The 15,366-nt window shown below is 38.4% G+C and overlaps 1 protein-coding gene across 2 annotated transcripts in view; it reads left to right on the top strand.

The window, feature by feature from the left end:
- Positions 1-15,366, top strand: part of Carnmt1 (carnosine N-methyltransferase 1) — a 41,037-nt gene that overhangs the window by 25,201 nt on the left and 470 nt on the right. Inside the window, exons 4-8 of one of the 2 annotated variants that reach the window (XR_003850240.1) lie at positions 2,130-2,270; positions 3,289-3,467; positions 5,334-5,447; positions 11,547-11,650; positions 12,557-14,934. Coding sequence is in view for 1 of the 2 variants with exons in the window: in XM_008837559.2 (XP_008835781.1) it covers positions 2,130-2,270; positions 3,289-3,467; positions 5,334-5,447; positions 11,547-11,650; positions 12,557-12,658 (640 nt within the window). In the remaining variant the exon portion in view is untranslated. Of the gene's footprint in view, positions 1-2,129; positions 2,271-3,288; positions 3,468-5,333; positions 5,448-11,546; positions 11,651-12,556; positions 15,239-15,366 lie in introns of those variants that run through there. The other variant, XM_008837559.2, reaches the window with a different exon arrangement.

Here is a 15,366-nt window from a genome sequence, read left to right as displayed (position 1 = left end):
GACTTAAGCCTAATGTCTGGGAAGTGTAATCCCTTGAACTCTTAAAGAAATATACTGGTGACTTTACTCTTTCCTTTTGGGTGTTTAAGACCATATACGGTTGGCTCAAATCAGTTTATTTTAATATTTAAGATAGTTTGAGGATCTGTTCCTCAGGGGGTCACATGGGCTTGGGAGGAGCCCTTGGCTCCTTTCTTTTACCAATTCCATCTATGTGAAGATAAGTCAAAGGTCCTGCTCGACCATGTCTGGCTTCACCTGGAAGCATGGATGAGATGTTTCCTCTGAGTTGACCCTCCTCTTTGTAGACAGAGCACTGGTTCACGTCTATCTGGGTGGGTCTCCATGGCCTCCCTGAACAAGAGGACAGGTGACTCATCACAGTTACAGCACATTTTGAGAGATGCTCCATAATCCCCTGGAACTTGGTCGACCTTGGAGGACAAGGGACAAAAACTGTCCTTTAAGTCCCTCTGACCAGATTAGTATAGGCCTCAAAGTATGGCTGTTAAACATCCAAGAAGGTTAGTTCCACCAGTCTGGTACTTTTAATTACCATGTGCTATGTAGATAAAGTTTGGGTAAAAAAAACAAATATTCTCAGATAAACCTTGATTAGATATATTTTTTGTTCCTTAAACTAGTTGACTAAACTATGACCTTAGAAATTTTAAGATTATGTGTATATTATTTTTGTCTTATCCTTTATATATCATAACAGGCCTACACAGACGTTCATCACTTGCTTAGGCTTTCTCATTTTTTCTATTTTGGAAAATATCCCCATTCCCATATTTTTTTAACGTATCCTTTTAACATCTTTTACATTCTCATTTTCTTTTCATTTTTTAAAAATAATTATGAGACATAATAGCATTAACATATGAATTTTCCATCGGTTGTGAAACTTCTTTTCCTGGGGATGCTAAGCAATGTTTATTCCCTTTTAAGGTTCTAGTGTTTAGCCAATGTTTGATTAAAGTTTTACTGGGGAACCAAAGAATTTACTGAGCTTACTTACCGAGCTAACTGGGGGGTTGCTGAGGTGTATGTATGACCTAAGGGTATGCACACTGGAAAGTTTTAAAATATATATATATTTTTTTTTAAAGTTTATGTGTATGAGTATATTGCCTGCATATATGTAAGTATGCCTGTGTCTGCAGAGGTGAGAAGAGAGCATCGAATCCCCTGGAACTGAAGTTAGAGACAGCTGTCAGCCACCATGAGGGTGCTTGGGATCAAACCCAGGTCCTTTGCAAGAGCAGCCAGTGCTTTTAACTGCTGAGCCATCTCTCTAGCCCCAGAAGTAAAGTTTTGTTTTATTGTGTCATGATGAAAATTTTTGGTTCATACTTATCATGTGTAATGAAGGGATGGATCACTTTGGGGTAGTTTATCTTCCTGAGAGAGGCCAGGGGACAGCTGTGAGGAGGATGAATGACTGTGAGTCTGTAGATACAAGATAACTCCTTTTTCAGATACAAGATAACTCCTTTTTCTTTCTAAAAAAAATTGTTTTGGAATAAAACCCTTACTTGATACCTAGACATATGACAGTTCCTTATACATCTTTTTTTTTTTTTTTTTTTAAATATCTTTTTGAAGCAGGGTCTCCCTATAGCCCCAGCTGTCCTGGAACTCACTATGTAGACCAGGCTGGCCAGATCCGCCAGCCTCTGCCTCCCAAGTGCTGGGACTACAGGCATGCGCTACCACACCCGGCTCCTTATACATCTTAATTAGGAAGTACTTTACAGTTTTAAGAAAGGAGCCTTAGGGCCTGGAGAGATGGATCAGCGGTTAAGAACACTGACTGTTCTTGCAGAAGACCTGACTTCGAATTCCAGCACCCACATGGCAGTAAACAACTGTTTGAACTCCAGTTCCAGGGGATCCGACAGTCTCTTCTGTCCTCCGCGGGCATTGCATGCATGACACGGGTGCACTTACCTACATGCACGCAGTACACACATACACATAAAATAATAAAATATTTTTAAAAAAGAAAAGAGTCTTAGTAAGGTTATTCTTATTGGATAATTGAGTCAATTTTTAGTTGTTAATGTGGATTTTGTCTTTTCCTTTTTCTTTGAGGGGTTGGACATAATTGCCTTATTTCATTTCAGGGATCCTTCTAAAGTAAATATTCTGGTACCTGGTGCTGGACTAGGAAGATTGGCCTGGGAAATAGCTATGCTAGGTTATGCTTGTCAAGGAAATGAATGGAGTTTTTTTATGCTCTTTTCTTCCAACTTTGTACTCAACAGGTATTTAATTTATTTTTTTGCTGGAAATTGCCTTACCTATTTTTGAACAATACTGAACTCAAAGAAATATATGTAGTTACATAGTGATTGATAATATATTTTAATTGAATTCAAAATGCTTATACCAGTTACCCCTTTAGCCAATGTTGGTAAGTTAACAATGTTGAAACAGGATGAGTAAATGACTTTTTAGAAAGCAGTTGAGCATTACATGAAACAGATGATTTCTGTACAGAATCTTTGGGATTAAATGTGATCAAAGGACAGAGTTTTTCTCATTGTTCCTTAAACCTTTTCATTCTTTGTTTTGTTAGTGCAGTAAGAACTTAGGATAGTAATCGCTACTGTTCTCTCTAATTGAGTTATATTAAGTGGCCAAGTATACTCACGTGACTAAGTTGGAAAGAGGCTAAGAACATCTGTGCCCCCTATCAGAAGGTTATGGAGAAGAGTTATTAAAGTCAGAAGACATGTGTTAGAGAAAAAGAAACAGCTTCCTGTTTAGCACGTTACTGGTACTTTACTCAGTTATTCAATGCTATGTTCTTGGTGGCAGGCCAAGTTGTGGGTTGTTACTGAGAAGGGGAAATGAAGAGGGCTGTCAAAATGCTACTGTTTTGGTAGCAAAACCAGTTCAATTATATTTCCTTACATTTGAGGTTCAGAAATACATCTAGCTGGGTGTGGTGGCGTGCTCCTGTAATCCTAGTGCGTGGGAAGTAGAAGCTGAATGACCAGATACACCGTGTGTTTGAGGGTAGCCTGGGTTACATGAGACCATCTCAGATTTTTTTTTAAATGCACAATTATATCTGAAATTTTCTTTTAACCATGGTTGGTTGTTCATCTACGTGGATAAGCAGTTTCAGATAACCGAGTGCAGTGTGGGGTAACAGTGCTGAGGCCTCATGAATCCTATGTGAAACCTTCAGTCAAATAGGTTACTTTTTAGTGCTTCAAGTAGACTTTCTTGGTAAAATGTGTAGTTAATCCTGAATGTTATGCTCGTATTTTACAGATGTTCTGAAATTAACAAATATAAACTTTATCCCTGGATCCATCAGTTTAGCAATAATCGGAGATCAGCTGATCAGATTCGACCCGTGTTTTTCCCTGATGTTGACCCACACAGTCTTCCTCCTGGTTCTAACTTTTCTATGACAGCAGGAGATTTTCAAGAGATTTACTCAGAATCCAGTAAGTTCAAGTATTTAAAAGATCTTGTACTTTATTCTAAACAGTGACACACTGTTTTAACCATTTATTTTGATGGTAGAATGAGGTGTATTTAGTAACAATATATGTTATATAAAAGACATAGATAGGAAATGTAAAGAAATATATGTACAATTGAGGTTTTATAAGACGCCCCGAACAAAAGTTTGGATTTCTACTAAATGTAGTAAAGATACAAATAGACTAGTGTGGGAATGGAGCTCTGTAGAGAGACGATGACAGATAGGGAGGGATAGTATTTGAGCTGCAGGGTCAGATTGGCAAGGGAAGAAATTTAATGGAGCTATGTCTTGAAAAGTAGGTTAGCTTCATATTATGAAAGACTTTTGTCTCACATTGGAAGTTAGATTTCAGTCAGACAGATTTTGAAAACATTTGAAGTAGGTATTAGAGGGAAGCAGGAATGGACAAAGGGGAAGGTGAATTGGCAGTGACGCAAAGGAAAACAATGCTGAGGGATAAGCAGGATCATTCTTTCAACAAATGTTTGTTTGCCACCAATTAAGTACCAATTAGCAAGACAAAGTCTCTATCCACAGAAAACTTATACTCTGAAAGGGACGAAGAGGCAGTAACAAATATAATATTGTGAGAAAGGAAATAAAGTAGGGTCCCAAGCCTTTCTAAGCACAGAAACTAAGAAAGAAAATGCCAAGCAGACATTGGAAAGTTCAGAAGCAACCAACATGTTTAAGGAATGGCAAGGGAAGGGAGATGAGGGGAGAGTGCTTACTTTGTTCCACAGGAGCTAGGGTGGAGGAAGTAGTGGGTAGGTGATAAGAAGATGGAGAATTGGTGAGGCAGATGAACGCCACAGCAAGAAGTGAGTTGTCTCTCATAGAGAGACAGGAAGCCAAGGAGAGAAGGCTTGAAGTGGGTGAATAATGACATAGAAAGTTCTTGTGTATTTAGTTTTCTAAGAGTAAGTTTTTATTTACCTCTAAAGTCTGAAATTGGGGCAATTTTAGCCATTCTGAGGTTAGAGTGGCTAGCTACTGGGTAAAAGTTATGGAGCAAGGCCTCAAAATAGGAACCAAACAGTGGAAAGCCTCAGTTACGCACCTAAGAATCCCTTTCCTTGGGACCGGGGTCGGGAAGGTCAGAGGGTGCATGGCTCCTCTACTGGGCCAGGTGCCTTTACTACTACAGCAGCATTGGTATAGACACTTCATCTTGAATCTGGTCCCTATCTCTATGATAGGCAACAGCTTCCAAGAACTAGTGTTGTCTGCTGGGGGTCCCATCTCTGAGTGAGGCTTCCCCAGCCAACTTCCCCTTGGTGATTATCCCACGATATTTGGTATTTTGATGTTATTCATTTCTAAAATTGGCAGGAAAGGCCTACAGTCTTTCTGAAACTAGCCAGAATCAGTGGTTAGCACTGGTTTAAATCAGAATTTTAAAAATAAAATGACTTATTTTGCCTCAACAGATTTTAAGTGAAAGGTAGGGTAGATAGCCCAGTGGTAGAGCACTTTCCTAGCATATGCAAGACCCTAGGTTTCAATCTCCATCACCAAAGTAAGTTAATGAATGAATAAAACTGAAGGCTGGCAGTTGAGTAGATGGTAAACAAAGCTCTTAAGAATACCACTTGTTAATGGTATTTTGTAGTGGTATCACAAATTATTTCCCAATAAATGGCTGTATCTTTCATGCAGTAATGATCTGGTTGCCTTGATTCTAGTGTTGATCAGAAGAGTATAGTGTCTGTCCCTGCAGTTAAATGGAACAGTACTCTGTAAAAGGTAATTGGTGAGCTTAAAGGATTAAGGAAAGGAAAAAAATCAAAATGACAGGTGCAGTGATTTGTTTTTTGTTGATTAGATACCTGGGACTGTATTGCCACCTGCTTCTTCATAGACACAGCCCACAATGTAATTGATTATATTGATACAATTTGGAGAATACTCAAGCCAGGTGGAATTTGGATAAATCTTGGTAAGTGCTTCAGTGTTCACATTTTATATATTACTTTTAGTACTTGCAGCTGCTTTTATGCTTGGTAGCTCAAATGTTTTTGAAAGTGATAGTTATGTTTTATGTTTTCAACTTGTGCAGTATCTGTTAGACCACATCCTAGTGGTGATGTGCAAGAACAGTGGACGTCCAGACACTGGCAAATTCCTACTTAGGTCAGTCTCCCAGGAGTCCTAACCTGAGAACATGCTCATTTGTAAGCTGGTGATTTGGTAGTTATTCCCTTATCGCCAACTCCGTGTAGGCAGCGGCAGTCCATTCTGTCAGGAAGAGAGAGTTTTTGTTGTTTTATTAAAAACCTTTTGGGGAAATATTTTACCTCTCATGAAATCCTCCCCAGTAGGTGTAATAGTTTTTCTCTCTATAGAAATAAAATTTCATCTATGCAAAAAAGGTACTCAAGCCTCCTGCCTGATACTAGAAATCAAATTATGAGTATGATTTGTTGCCCCCCTCCCCATCCAGAATATAAAACATTTTTCATCTGATTCTAGAGAATTCAAAAGAGAAAGTAGAAACACTGCTTCTAGTCTTAGTCCTGATGGAAAATTTTCTGGTAAAAATAAAACCATTACACAGTACAGTTGACAGACCCTCCGTGATAGCAAGTGCTTTGTGTGTCTGCCCTTTTCTCTATAACCCTCATCTTCAAAGCCTTTATACTCCAGCTTTGATCTCTTTCTGAACATAGCTTATTTATCTCATTAAAGATAAACATATTTAAATTGGTATTTCACTATACTCCCTTTATTGAAGTTTTTGATCCTAGTAACTGAGTTATGGTAAGGTTTGCTATCCTTCTAAAATACTTAACTTTCATAAAAGCAGCTTTGTTCATGAGCACTTGTTTTACTAATATTTTATAATAATAATAATAATAATAATAATAAATGCCTCAAACAAAGTTGGCCCTTACAAACAAGGGTACTGTTGGCTAAGAGTCTTTGCTACAGTATGTCACAGGTGACAAGCCATGGAGCATGCTGGCTAACAAGAGAGTGATTAAAGATTCCTGTCATTCAGCCAGAGTTCCAGAATAATTGGGGAATTAAAATAATGGTAAAACGTGTGTTAGAATAATACTTCACAAATAAAATCCTTCACAAGCACAAGTTAAAAATTTTAGTAAGAATAAAAAGAATAGTCTCAGAATCAAGTTTTCCTTAAAGATTGGTGTGTTCAGGTATCAAGGCTGTGGCTGGATTGTTCTTTACTCGGTTACTTCTACCCAATTGCATGGCTTCCCCTACTGCTTCAATTCCTATCTGTAGTTTGGTCTAAATACTGCTCTTGTGTTCCAAGCCAGTTTAGTCTTATTTAGCTGCTTTTTTTAAAAAAAAATCTAGGGCTGGAGAGATGGCTCAGCAGTTAAGAGTACTGACTGCTCTTGCAGAGGACCCGGGTTCGATTCCCAGCACCCACATGGTGACTATAAATCATCCTTAACTCCAGTTCAAGGGGAATCTGAAGCTCTCTCCTGACCTCCACAGCATTGCACGACACGGGTGCACTCACATACTACACTCATACACATAAAATAAAAATAATAAAATATTTTTTAAAAATCTAGGTGTCTCAAAAAATGAGGCTTGGAGGCCTAAGAGATGATGGCTCAGTGGTTAAGAGCAGTGGCTGCTTTTACAGAGGACCTGGGTTTGGTTCCCAGCACCCATTGGCAGCTAACAAATGTCTGAAACTCCAGTTCCACGGGATCCAGTGTTTTATTCTGTCCTCTCTGGGCATTGCACAACATGGGTGCACTTACACACATGCAGGCAATATACTTACACGCATAAAATAAAAATAATTTTTTTTTTTTTGAGACATGGTCTTCCTGTAGCCCCATCTAACCTGGAACTTGCTATGTAGACTAGGCTGGCCTTGAACTTAGAGAGATCTGTCTGCCTCTGCCTCCTGAGTATTGGGATTAAAGGCATGTGCCACTGTTCCTGGCATAAAGTAGTTTTTTAAAAAAGAAAGAAAACGAGGCTTGTGCCCTGGTACCTTTTCTAGTCTGTGATCTGTTCATACTCCCCCAGCTAACTCAGGAGAGAACGCCTTTGCCTTTCATTGATTAGCCCAGGCTGGTCAAACAGTATGCTATAGATTGGACAAACAACAGAAGTGTGTTCTCTCACAGTTCTGCAGACTGGAATTTGAAGAATAAAGTGCCAGCCAGGTTGTTGGAGAAAGTTCTTTTCATGGGCTTCACATGGTGCTTTCTTGATGCTGTGTGTTTGCTTGGCTCATACGGGTCCAGGGTTAGAGAGCATAAGCATTTGATTAGATGTTTCTTATGAGGACACTAATTATTGGATCATGACCCCATTCTTATGACCTCATCTAACCTTAACTGTTTCCTGATAGACCCCATTTTTACATTCAGCTATACTCAATATTCAGACTGCCACATAGGAACTGGGATGGGGAGACACGGGATCCAGACATCAGTCCATATCATCCCCTTTTCCTCTCCATCTGCAGAGTCAGTCTGAAAGCTGAATCTCTTTAATTAAAGTTTCTTAATAGTTTCTAACTCTCTCTCCCAAAGTTTTCTAACTGCGGGACTACAGTCACGAGGGAACGCCTGCAAGGAAATACAGTATATTTTTAAATGATAGTTGGTAGATAGATTAGATCTGGTTTTCATTTTGTTTTTATGCTTTTTTCTGTTCTTTTAACTTTCTGTTATGTGCTTACGTTATGCTTAATGGTCAAGAAAAAATTACATATTTTTTCTCCTGTTGATACGAAGCTAAATGAGAATTGAAAAAAGTAAATAATTCTTGGAGAAGTGTACCCACGCTTTATTAATCTTTATATATCCAATGCTAGATACTTGCTAGGTGTGTAGTAAAGAGAAGGGACAGCTAGGGAATAAATATGAAAACCTGCTCAACTTCAAGGAAACACCAATCCGTATGATTGAAAAATGGCATATTGGGCTAGAGAGATGGCTCAGCAGTTAAGAGCACTGGCTGCTCTTGCAGAGGATTTGGGTTCGGTTCTCTGCACCCACATGGTGACTAACAACTCTTCGTAACTCCAGTTCCAAGAGATCCAATACCCTTCTTTTGACCTCTGTGGGCATAGCATGACACAGGTGCACCTATGTACATGCAGGCAATACACTCATACACATAAAATAAAAATAAATATTCTAGAAAATGGCCTCATTTTCCCCTTATTAAGAAATATTTTGCTAAATAAAGATTCTTAGACTGTTGGGAGAGGGAGAGTTTGTTTTCTTTAAGGGAATGAAACTAGATAGGTTGACCAGGCTTCAATGAATGGACTCACACTGAGGGATATTTCAAGACACAAACCTGGTTTAATAGGCCTTAATATGACAATGCATGGAATCTGGTGGGGGGGATTGGAGGGGTGCAATAGGGAAAGGGGTCTAATTTGATCAAGATGCATTATATGAAAGTCACAAAAAGTCACAAATTATTTTTTAATTCTTAGTTATATATGATGAGTATATAGCAAATTTTGCAAGAAACTACTAACATATTTTGCAGAGCTGTGCAGTGCATCCCACTACTGGCAAAAGTGTTGAGGCAGTGCTCCTCATTGTACTTGTGAAAATCCATGTAGATCATTCCCAGTGTGAAAGTCTAAATTGCTCAAAAAGTCTAAAACTTTGGGAGCATTGCTAAGACGCAAGTGGGAAATTCCACACTTAACTTGTCATAGGTCACAGTGAGTGCCACTAAAAATACTGCCCAAAATTACTTTTAGGGGTTACAGTGCTATACGCAAGGCCGTGGGTTTAATGCCCAGCACTGCCTAAAACAGATAAACCATCAGGCTATGCAAGTAAATGTCTATGAAACAAACTAGTTTTGTGATTAAACTTAGTCCCTTCCTCAAGATGAATCATTTTATACACATAAATATTCTAAAATCCAAGAGACCTCTACTCTTGACAACTTTCCATGAGAAGCCTCAGTCTGTAACTCTTCTGGAAAACATTTGGGCACTTTGAGCCAAGGCAGTAAAAATGCTTGCCTTTGATCTTCAAGAAACATCTTTGTGGGCTGGAGAGATGGCTCAGTGGTTAAGAGCACTGGCTGCTTTTGCAGAGGACCTGGGTTCAGTTCCCAGCAACCACATGACAGTTCACAAATATCTGTAACTCCAGTTCCAGGAGATCTGATGCCCTCTTCTGGGCTCCATGGGCACCAAGCACACATGTGGTACACATACATACATGCAGGCAAATACACATCATAAAAATAAATCTTTAAAAGAAATATCTTTGTAAGGGAAAGCAGGAAGTATGTGGAGATAATAGACTACAGAATGTATATGTGCCACAATTGTCTTTGATAAAATAATAAATGCTTAAACTGTGTATTAGCACTATAGTAAGCATTTTGGTAGACCCAAAGAAGACTTAAGGCATGTTCTTTGGACTGGGGAGATCTGGATAAGAATGCTTGCTGTGGGACTGGATAGATTGCTCAGCTGTTAAGAACACTGGTGGTTCTTGGAGAAGACCTGGGTTCGAATCCCAGCACCCACATGGCAGCCAACAACTGTCCGTAACTCCAGTCCCAGGGGATCTGACAGCCTCTTCTGACCTCCACAGGCTTTGCATGATGCGGGTGCACTTTCCGACATGCAGGCAATACACGCATACACATAAAATAATAAAAAATAAAATTGAAAAAAAAAAAAAGAATGCTTGCTGTGTGAGCATAAGGACCTGAGTCTGATCCCTAGCACCCACACAAAAAGCCATGGACTGGAACGGGAGCTAGAACTCAGCTGTTAAAGAGTACTTGATGCTCAGCCAGGCGTGGTGGCTCATGCCTTTAGTCCCAGCACTCTGTGAGTTCGTGGCCAGTTTGGTTTACATAGTTCAGGCCAGCTGGGGGTCCGGGGAAACCCTGTCTCAGAGACCCCCCCCCAAATAAAAGAAAATGTTTCTCACGCATAAACGCAACCCTCTTAGGAGCAGAAACATTGTCTCGCTTGTGGTTTGTTTGGGTTTTGGGTTTTGTTTTTTTTTTTTTTTTTTTTTTTTTTTTTAGACAGGGTCTCCCTGTAGCCCCAGCTAGCCTGGAGCTCACTGTGTAGACCAGGCTGGCCTCAAACTCAACAGAGATCCGCCTGCCTCTGCCTCCCAAATGCTGGGGTTAAAGGCATGCGCCACCACGCCTGGCCACTTGCTATTATCTACTGTGCTTGGTATGTTTATAAGGATTGTAGGTAGAGGGAGCTGGATATAGGAATTAAAATTAGCTCAATGAAAGATAAGGACAATAGTAAATTAGTTAGATGGTGTAATTGTGAAGTAATGATGTTTTCTTGGATGAGGCTGATGGATTGGACAAAATATGAGATTATAAAATCTTGATTTGAATTAGATATTAATACCTTGAATATATGCAACTAGAGAGCAGTCACAAAAATAGCTACTAGAAGCTGCCATTTGCAGAATATATTTTTTACAGGTACATTGCATCTTGCCATACATGAAAGTCAGGTTGTGCTGCAGATGATGCAGTGACTTGCCGGTAGACACAATAGTAGGCATGAGGCCTACCTAGGGTTATGTGCAGTGTACTTAGAAAGCTAGCCTTTTTATCACTCCTTCCAGGAAACCTTCCTCTAATGTCTCTGCAACCACATACTCTTGTACCTAGGCTAGCTTGATCCTTGTTTTCATATCAAATTTGTAACTGCAGTTTTACATTTACTTACAGAGCTATAATTACAATATGCCTTTGGAATTTGGGGACTTTCATTCTGATTCAGCTACTCCTTCAGTAACTGAAGAGTTACAGATGAAGGCCCATGATGTGGATAAGCGCACTGCCGGGCAGGTACACACAGAGGGACTTACTCCCCATGCGTGTAGGCCCAGCTCTCTGGTGTTAGCTACTAGACCAGCTTCAGAGGTTTGGATGGTGCTCTTCAGCCAAGTGTCGTGGTTCTTCTTTTTTTGTCTTACCTACTGCTCAGCTAGTTTATTTGGAATTCAGTCTACAAAGCTATTAGTCCATGCATATATTCCAGTCACTCATGTATAGTATCTTTAAACCGTAGGTCCTCTACTGTACCACTTTGAAAATCTGGCAAATGAACTTTCTATAGAATTGAGCTATGAGGATATTAAACATGTTGTTCTGCAGTATGGATTCCAGCTCGAGGTAAGGATGGGATGAAACAGTGCCAAAGCTTAACTTTTAAAACCTTTAAATGGGAATGTTGACATCCATCAGTTCCTACCTTGCTTTCTTAACATCCCTTTATTCTCATCCAGATAGTGAGGTTAACATTACATAACTTTCTGAATTATAGAGATTTGGGACAAATGTATAAAGGGAAAACTGTAATTCCTGTTGAAATAGGCTTTCAATAAATGGTAGCTGATCCTAATAATGGCCTTGATGGACACCAAGTAGACTAGGTTCTGGGGAACGTTGGTGGTGGGAAGGCATGTCAATGTAAAAGAAAGAGAATTCTTAGTCACGCCTTTAATCCTAGCACTTGAGAGGCAGAAGCAGGTGAATCTGAGATGAGGCCAGCCTGGTCTACCTAGCAAGTTTTGGGACAGCTGGGCTACAGGAAGATCCTTTATGAAAACACCAAAAACCACCGACATCAAAAAATGTAGCTTTCTATATCCTTTTCTACTGCCTGATTTTTTTTTTTCCTTTTTTTGTTATATGTTAACATAAGACTTTATGATACTTGGGCTGTTGTGTTTTCAGCTGTTTACTCTGAACACCGAGAGTTAGAACATTAAAGAGCTTTCATTTAGAAATATTCTATTCATTTACAAAATAACAGATTTGTTAAGACTAAAGAGCAGCAGTGTTTTTTAGTACTTTGAAGTTAAGACTGCCTGAACCTAAATCCCATTTCCACTACATACTAGTGGTGTGATGTTGAACTTACATAACCTGTTATTTTGTGACATGGGAGGGATTGCAAATCTTCTGTAGGTAGTTGTTTAGGTATTTAGCTATAACGACAACCCAAGTGCTTGGTATTGGTTAAGGATGTTGCCATCATACTCTTCATTGTCATTATGGTTTTTGTTTGCATTGCAGGTGGAAAAAGAATCTGTGTTATCAACATACACTGTGAATGATCTCTCTATGATGAAATACTACTATGAATGTGTTTTGTTTGTGGTCCGGAAACCACAATAATGGTCTTAGGTGATAGTACCCAGAAAAAAAGTTTGATAAGAACAAATGCTGAAATAAAGAACTCAGAAGTCAACTCTCTGTGACAGCAGGACACAACCTCAAATCAGTGGTGCCTTCTTATTCCTAACAAAAATTAGAAATAGTGTCTATTTTCTTAATAATGTCTATTGCTTTCTTCAGAAATATTCTATGCCTTGCAGATTTATACTGCACAAGTAAAAATGGAGGAAAATCTTCAAGTACACTTTTTCCCTTGAAGCCCAGGATTGTCTTTCATAGGAAAGATCCTAAACTCCATTCTTCATGAAGCTTGCAAGTCTGCCATATTATTGACTGATAGTATTTAAGTCCATAATAATCTTTTTGGTTTTGCACTGTCTTTGTTACTGTTAGAAGAGTCTAAATATCCTCTGTCATATTCTCTGTCATCTGGAATTGGAACTTTTGTTCACATTGGACCTAAGCAGTCTATACTCAGAATGTGTTTTGTTTTTTTTTTTTTAACCATCTTAATTAGTTGGCGTATTTTCTTATAGCTCAGCTGAATTTAGAGAAGCATCAAATACTTTCTTTTTATGAAATGCTAAAGTCATTTTTGTCACAAGTCAGTGAAATACATTTAAGTAAGCTGATCGGTCTTTTGCCAACCTAAACTGAACGTTACTAATTCTTGGACCCCTTTGAAATGTATGAGTTGTCAACATTCTGAGGAAGGCACAAAAGCTCTTTTTTTCAAAGCAGTGCTAAGAAACTGGAAAATAAGAAGAAAACCTGCCCGTCTGAAACACATCAAGTTAGAAATGAATTACAAAGTTTGTCAGTGTGATATTTACAATGATGTCTTTTATTTTAAGTATATGGATTATGAAAGCAAGTACCTTTTTAGTTGCAATAATTATGTTCTAGTAAAAGCTGCATAATAGTATTAACATGCAAAGTTTTGAGACTTCAGGGATAAATTAATGCCCATGGTCTGTCTTCAGCATTCTAAGTAGCAGCCCATTTGTGTCATTTCAGGCTAACATCAGTTTTGTTCCCTCATACAGATGAAGTTTGAACAGAGTCCATGCTGCTTTAGTTTTCTACCTCTAGGAGGCCTGTTTTGGAGGGAGATTTTTTCCTTTGTTGTTAATTTCAATGTTTGTTATTCTGTTTTGGCTAGCTAGGAATGACGAATGTTTTAACTTTTTCTTCAAGAAAATAAAGCTCTTGAAGGTAGATCTCTGAGTTTTAAAGCCAGCCTGGTCTACATAGCAAATTCTGGGCCAGCTGGGGCTACAAGGAGAGCATGTCTCAAAAAAGACCAAAAAAAAAAAAAAAAGCAGACTCTGTTGCTGAATCTTTTGATTGCTGGATGACCTGACAGTGAGGTGGATGTCATATGTGCTGGTAGCATGAGCGTGCATGGCTATGCCATACTCGGAAAATTTCTGTTTAGATCTTTGCTGTCACTTGGGACTATGGGAGTCACTCCAGGATCTGCCATCTTTCTGCTTGGGAGGGGGAAACTCAGTACATTTTACTACCACAGTGCAGTACACAGTTCCATAGAGTGAGTTTGACTTCTCAGGCTAGGGAAGTCTGTAATCTGCTTTCCTTTTTAAAGTTTTTCTTATTCTTGTGTTGCTTGGTACTTCATAAATATTCATTTGGTGGAAATTCTCATTACTTAGTAATTGCAGGAGGGAAAAATCTCCTCAGATTATTTATTTTTTTAAGCAACCCCCCTCAAAGAAACCTAAAAGAAATGTATCTTAAAAGACATCCATTAAATGCCAAGGAATGCATACTGTTGTTTTATTTAGGAATGCTTTTTATTCATTGAGTCATACTTCTTTTTTAACAACCTGATTGTTGTTTCGCTCACCTAGGCAAAAACAGATTGACATTAGTGGGTTTGTTTTGCTACCTAAAGTTTATTAGTTTTATTTTTTTCTTGTTTGTGCTATTAGGTTTTGTTCTTTTAATAATGCTACTTACATTTCTAAATTATATATTTTGCTTCACTCTTAAATCAGTTATTTCATTTATTTTTAATTTCTCTTGTCTCATGCATATTTTAAAAATATTCTATACAAATTTATATCCTTTTTTCTCTTGTAGCTTTTGCTCTTGCTATATTATAAACTTGAAAATATGGTATAAATCATCAAGAAGTGTCACTGGATGATCTATTTAATTTTGTATTTCTTATATTTAGATCCAGCTACTAAAGTAAGGCTTGAAGTTTTGTCTCTTTAAGTTAGCCCTATGCACAGATGTTCTCATTTCATAAGGTGATCATGTATGTACTTGCGTGTTTTAATTTTCATATTCTGAGGTGGTGGGTGTGGATTTAGATCTGTTGATCAATGAGCAAGGTGGGACGTAAAAATACACAGGAAGCTGTAGAAATCACAGTATAAAATGATCAAGTCGGGGAACTGTAAAGTGTACTGTATTTATATGTAATTCTTATTCTAAAAGTTGCCGGAAAGGCTGAATTGGAAGCTTCATGTCTGCATGAAATTTCCTATATTTTTAATGTTTATGATGGACTTAATTTTTCTTAAATATTAAAGTCTGCCAATTGCTATGAAACACTGCTTGGTTGTTTCCCTCTGTGATGATAGCCATTAAGTGTGGGAATTTTAATTAATTGAACACATACTTTTGAACTCTTGGTTAACTATTTTTGTATGTTTCTAGAAAGTAATAAGAGTAGCTGA

The sequence above is a fragment of the Nannospalax galili genome, unplaced genomic scaffold (assembly GCF_000622305.1).
Source record: "Nannospalax galili isolate Female #2095 unplaced genomic scaffold, S.galili_v1.0 scaffold858, whole genome shotgun sequence".
Classification (NCBI taxonomy): Eukaryota; Metazoa; Chordata; class Mammalia; order Rodentia; family Spalacidae; genus Nannospalax; species Nannospalax galili.
Note: the sequence above shows the minus strand (reverse complement) of the source record. Positions and strands in the feature narration are given on the sequence as shown.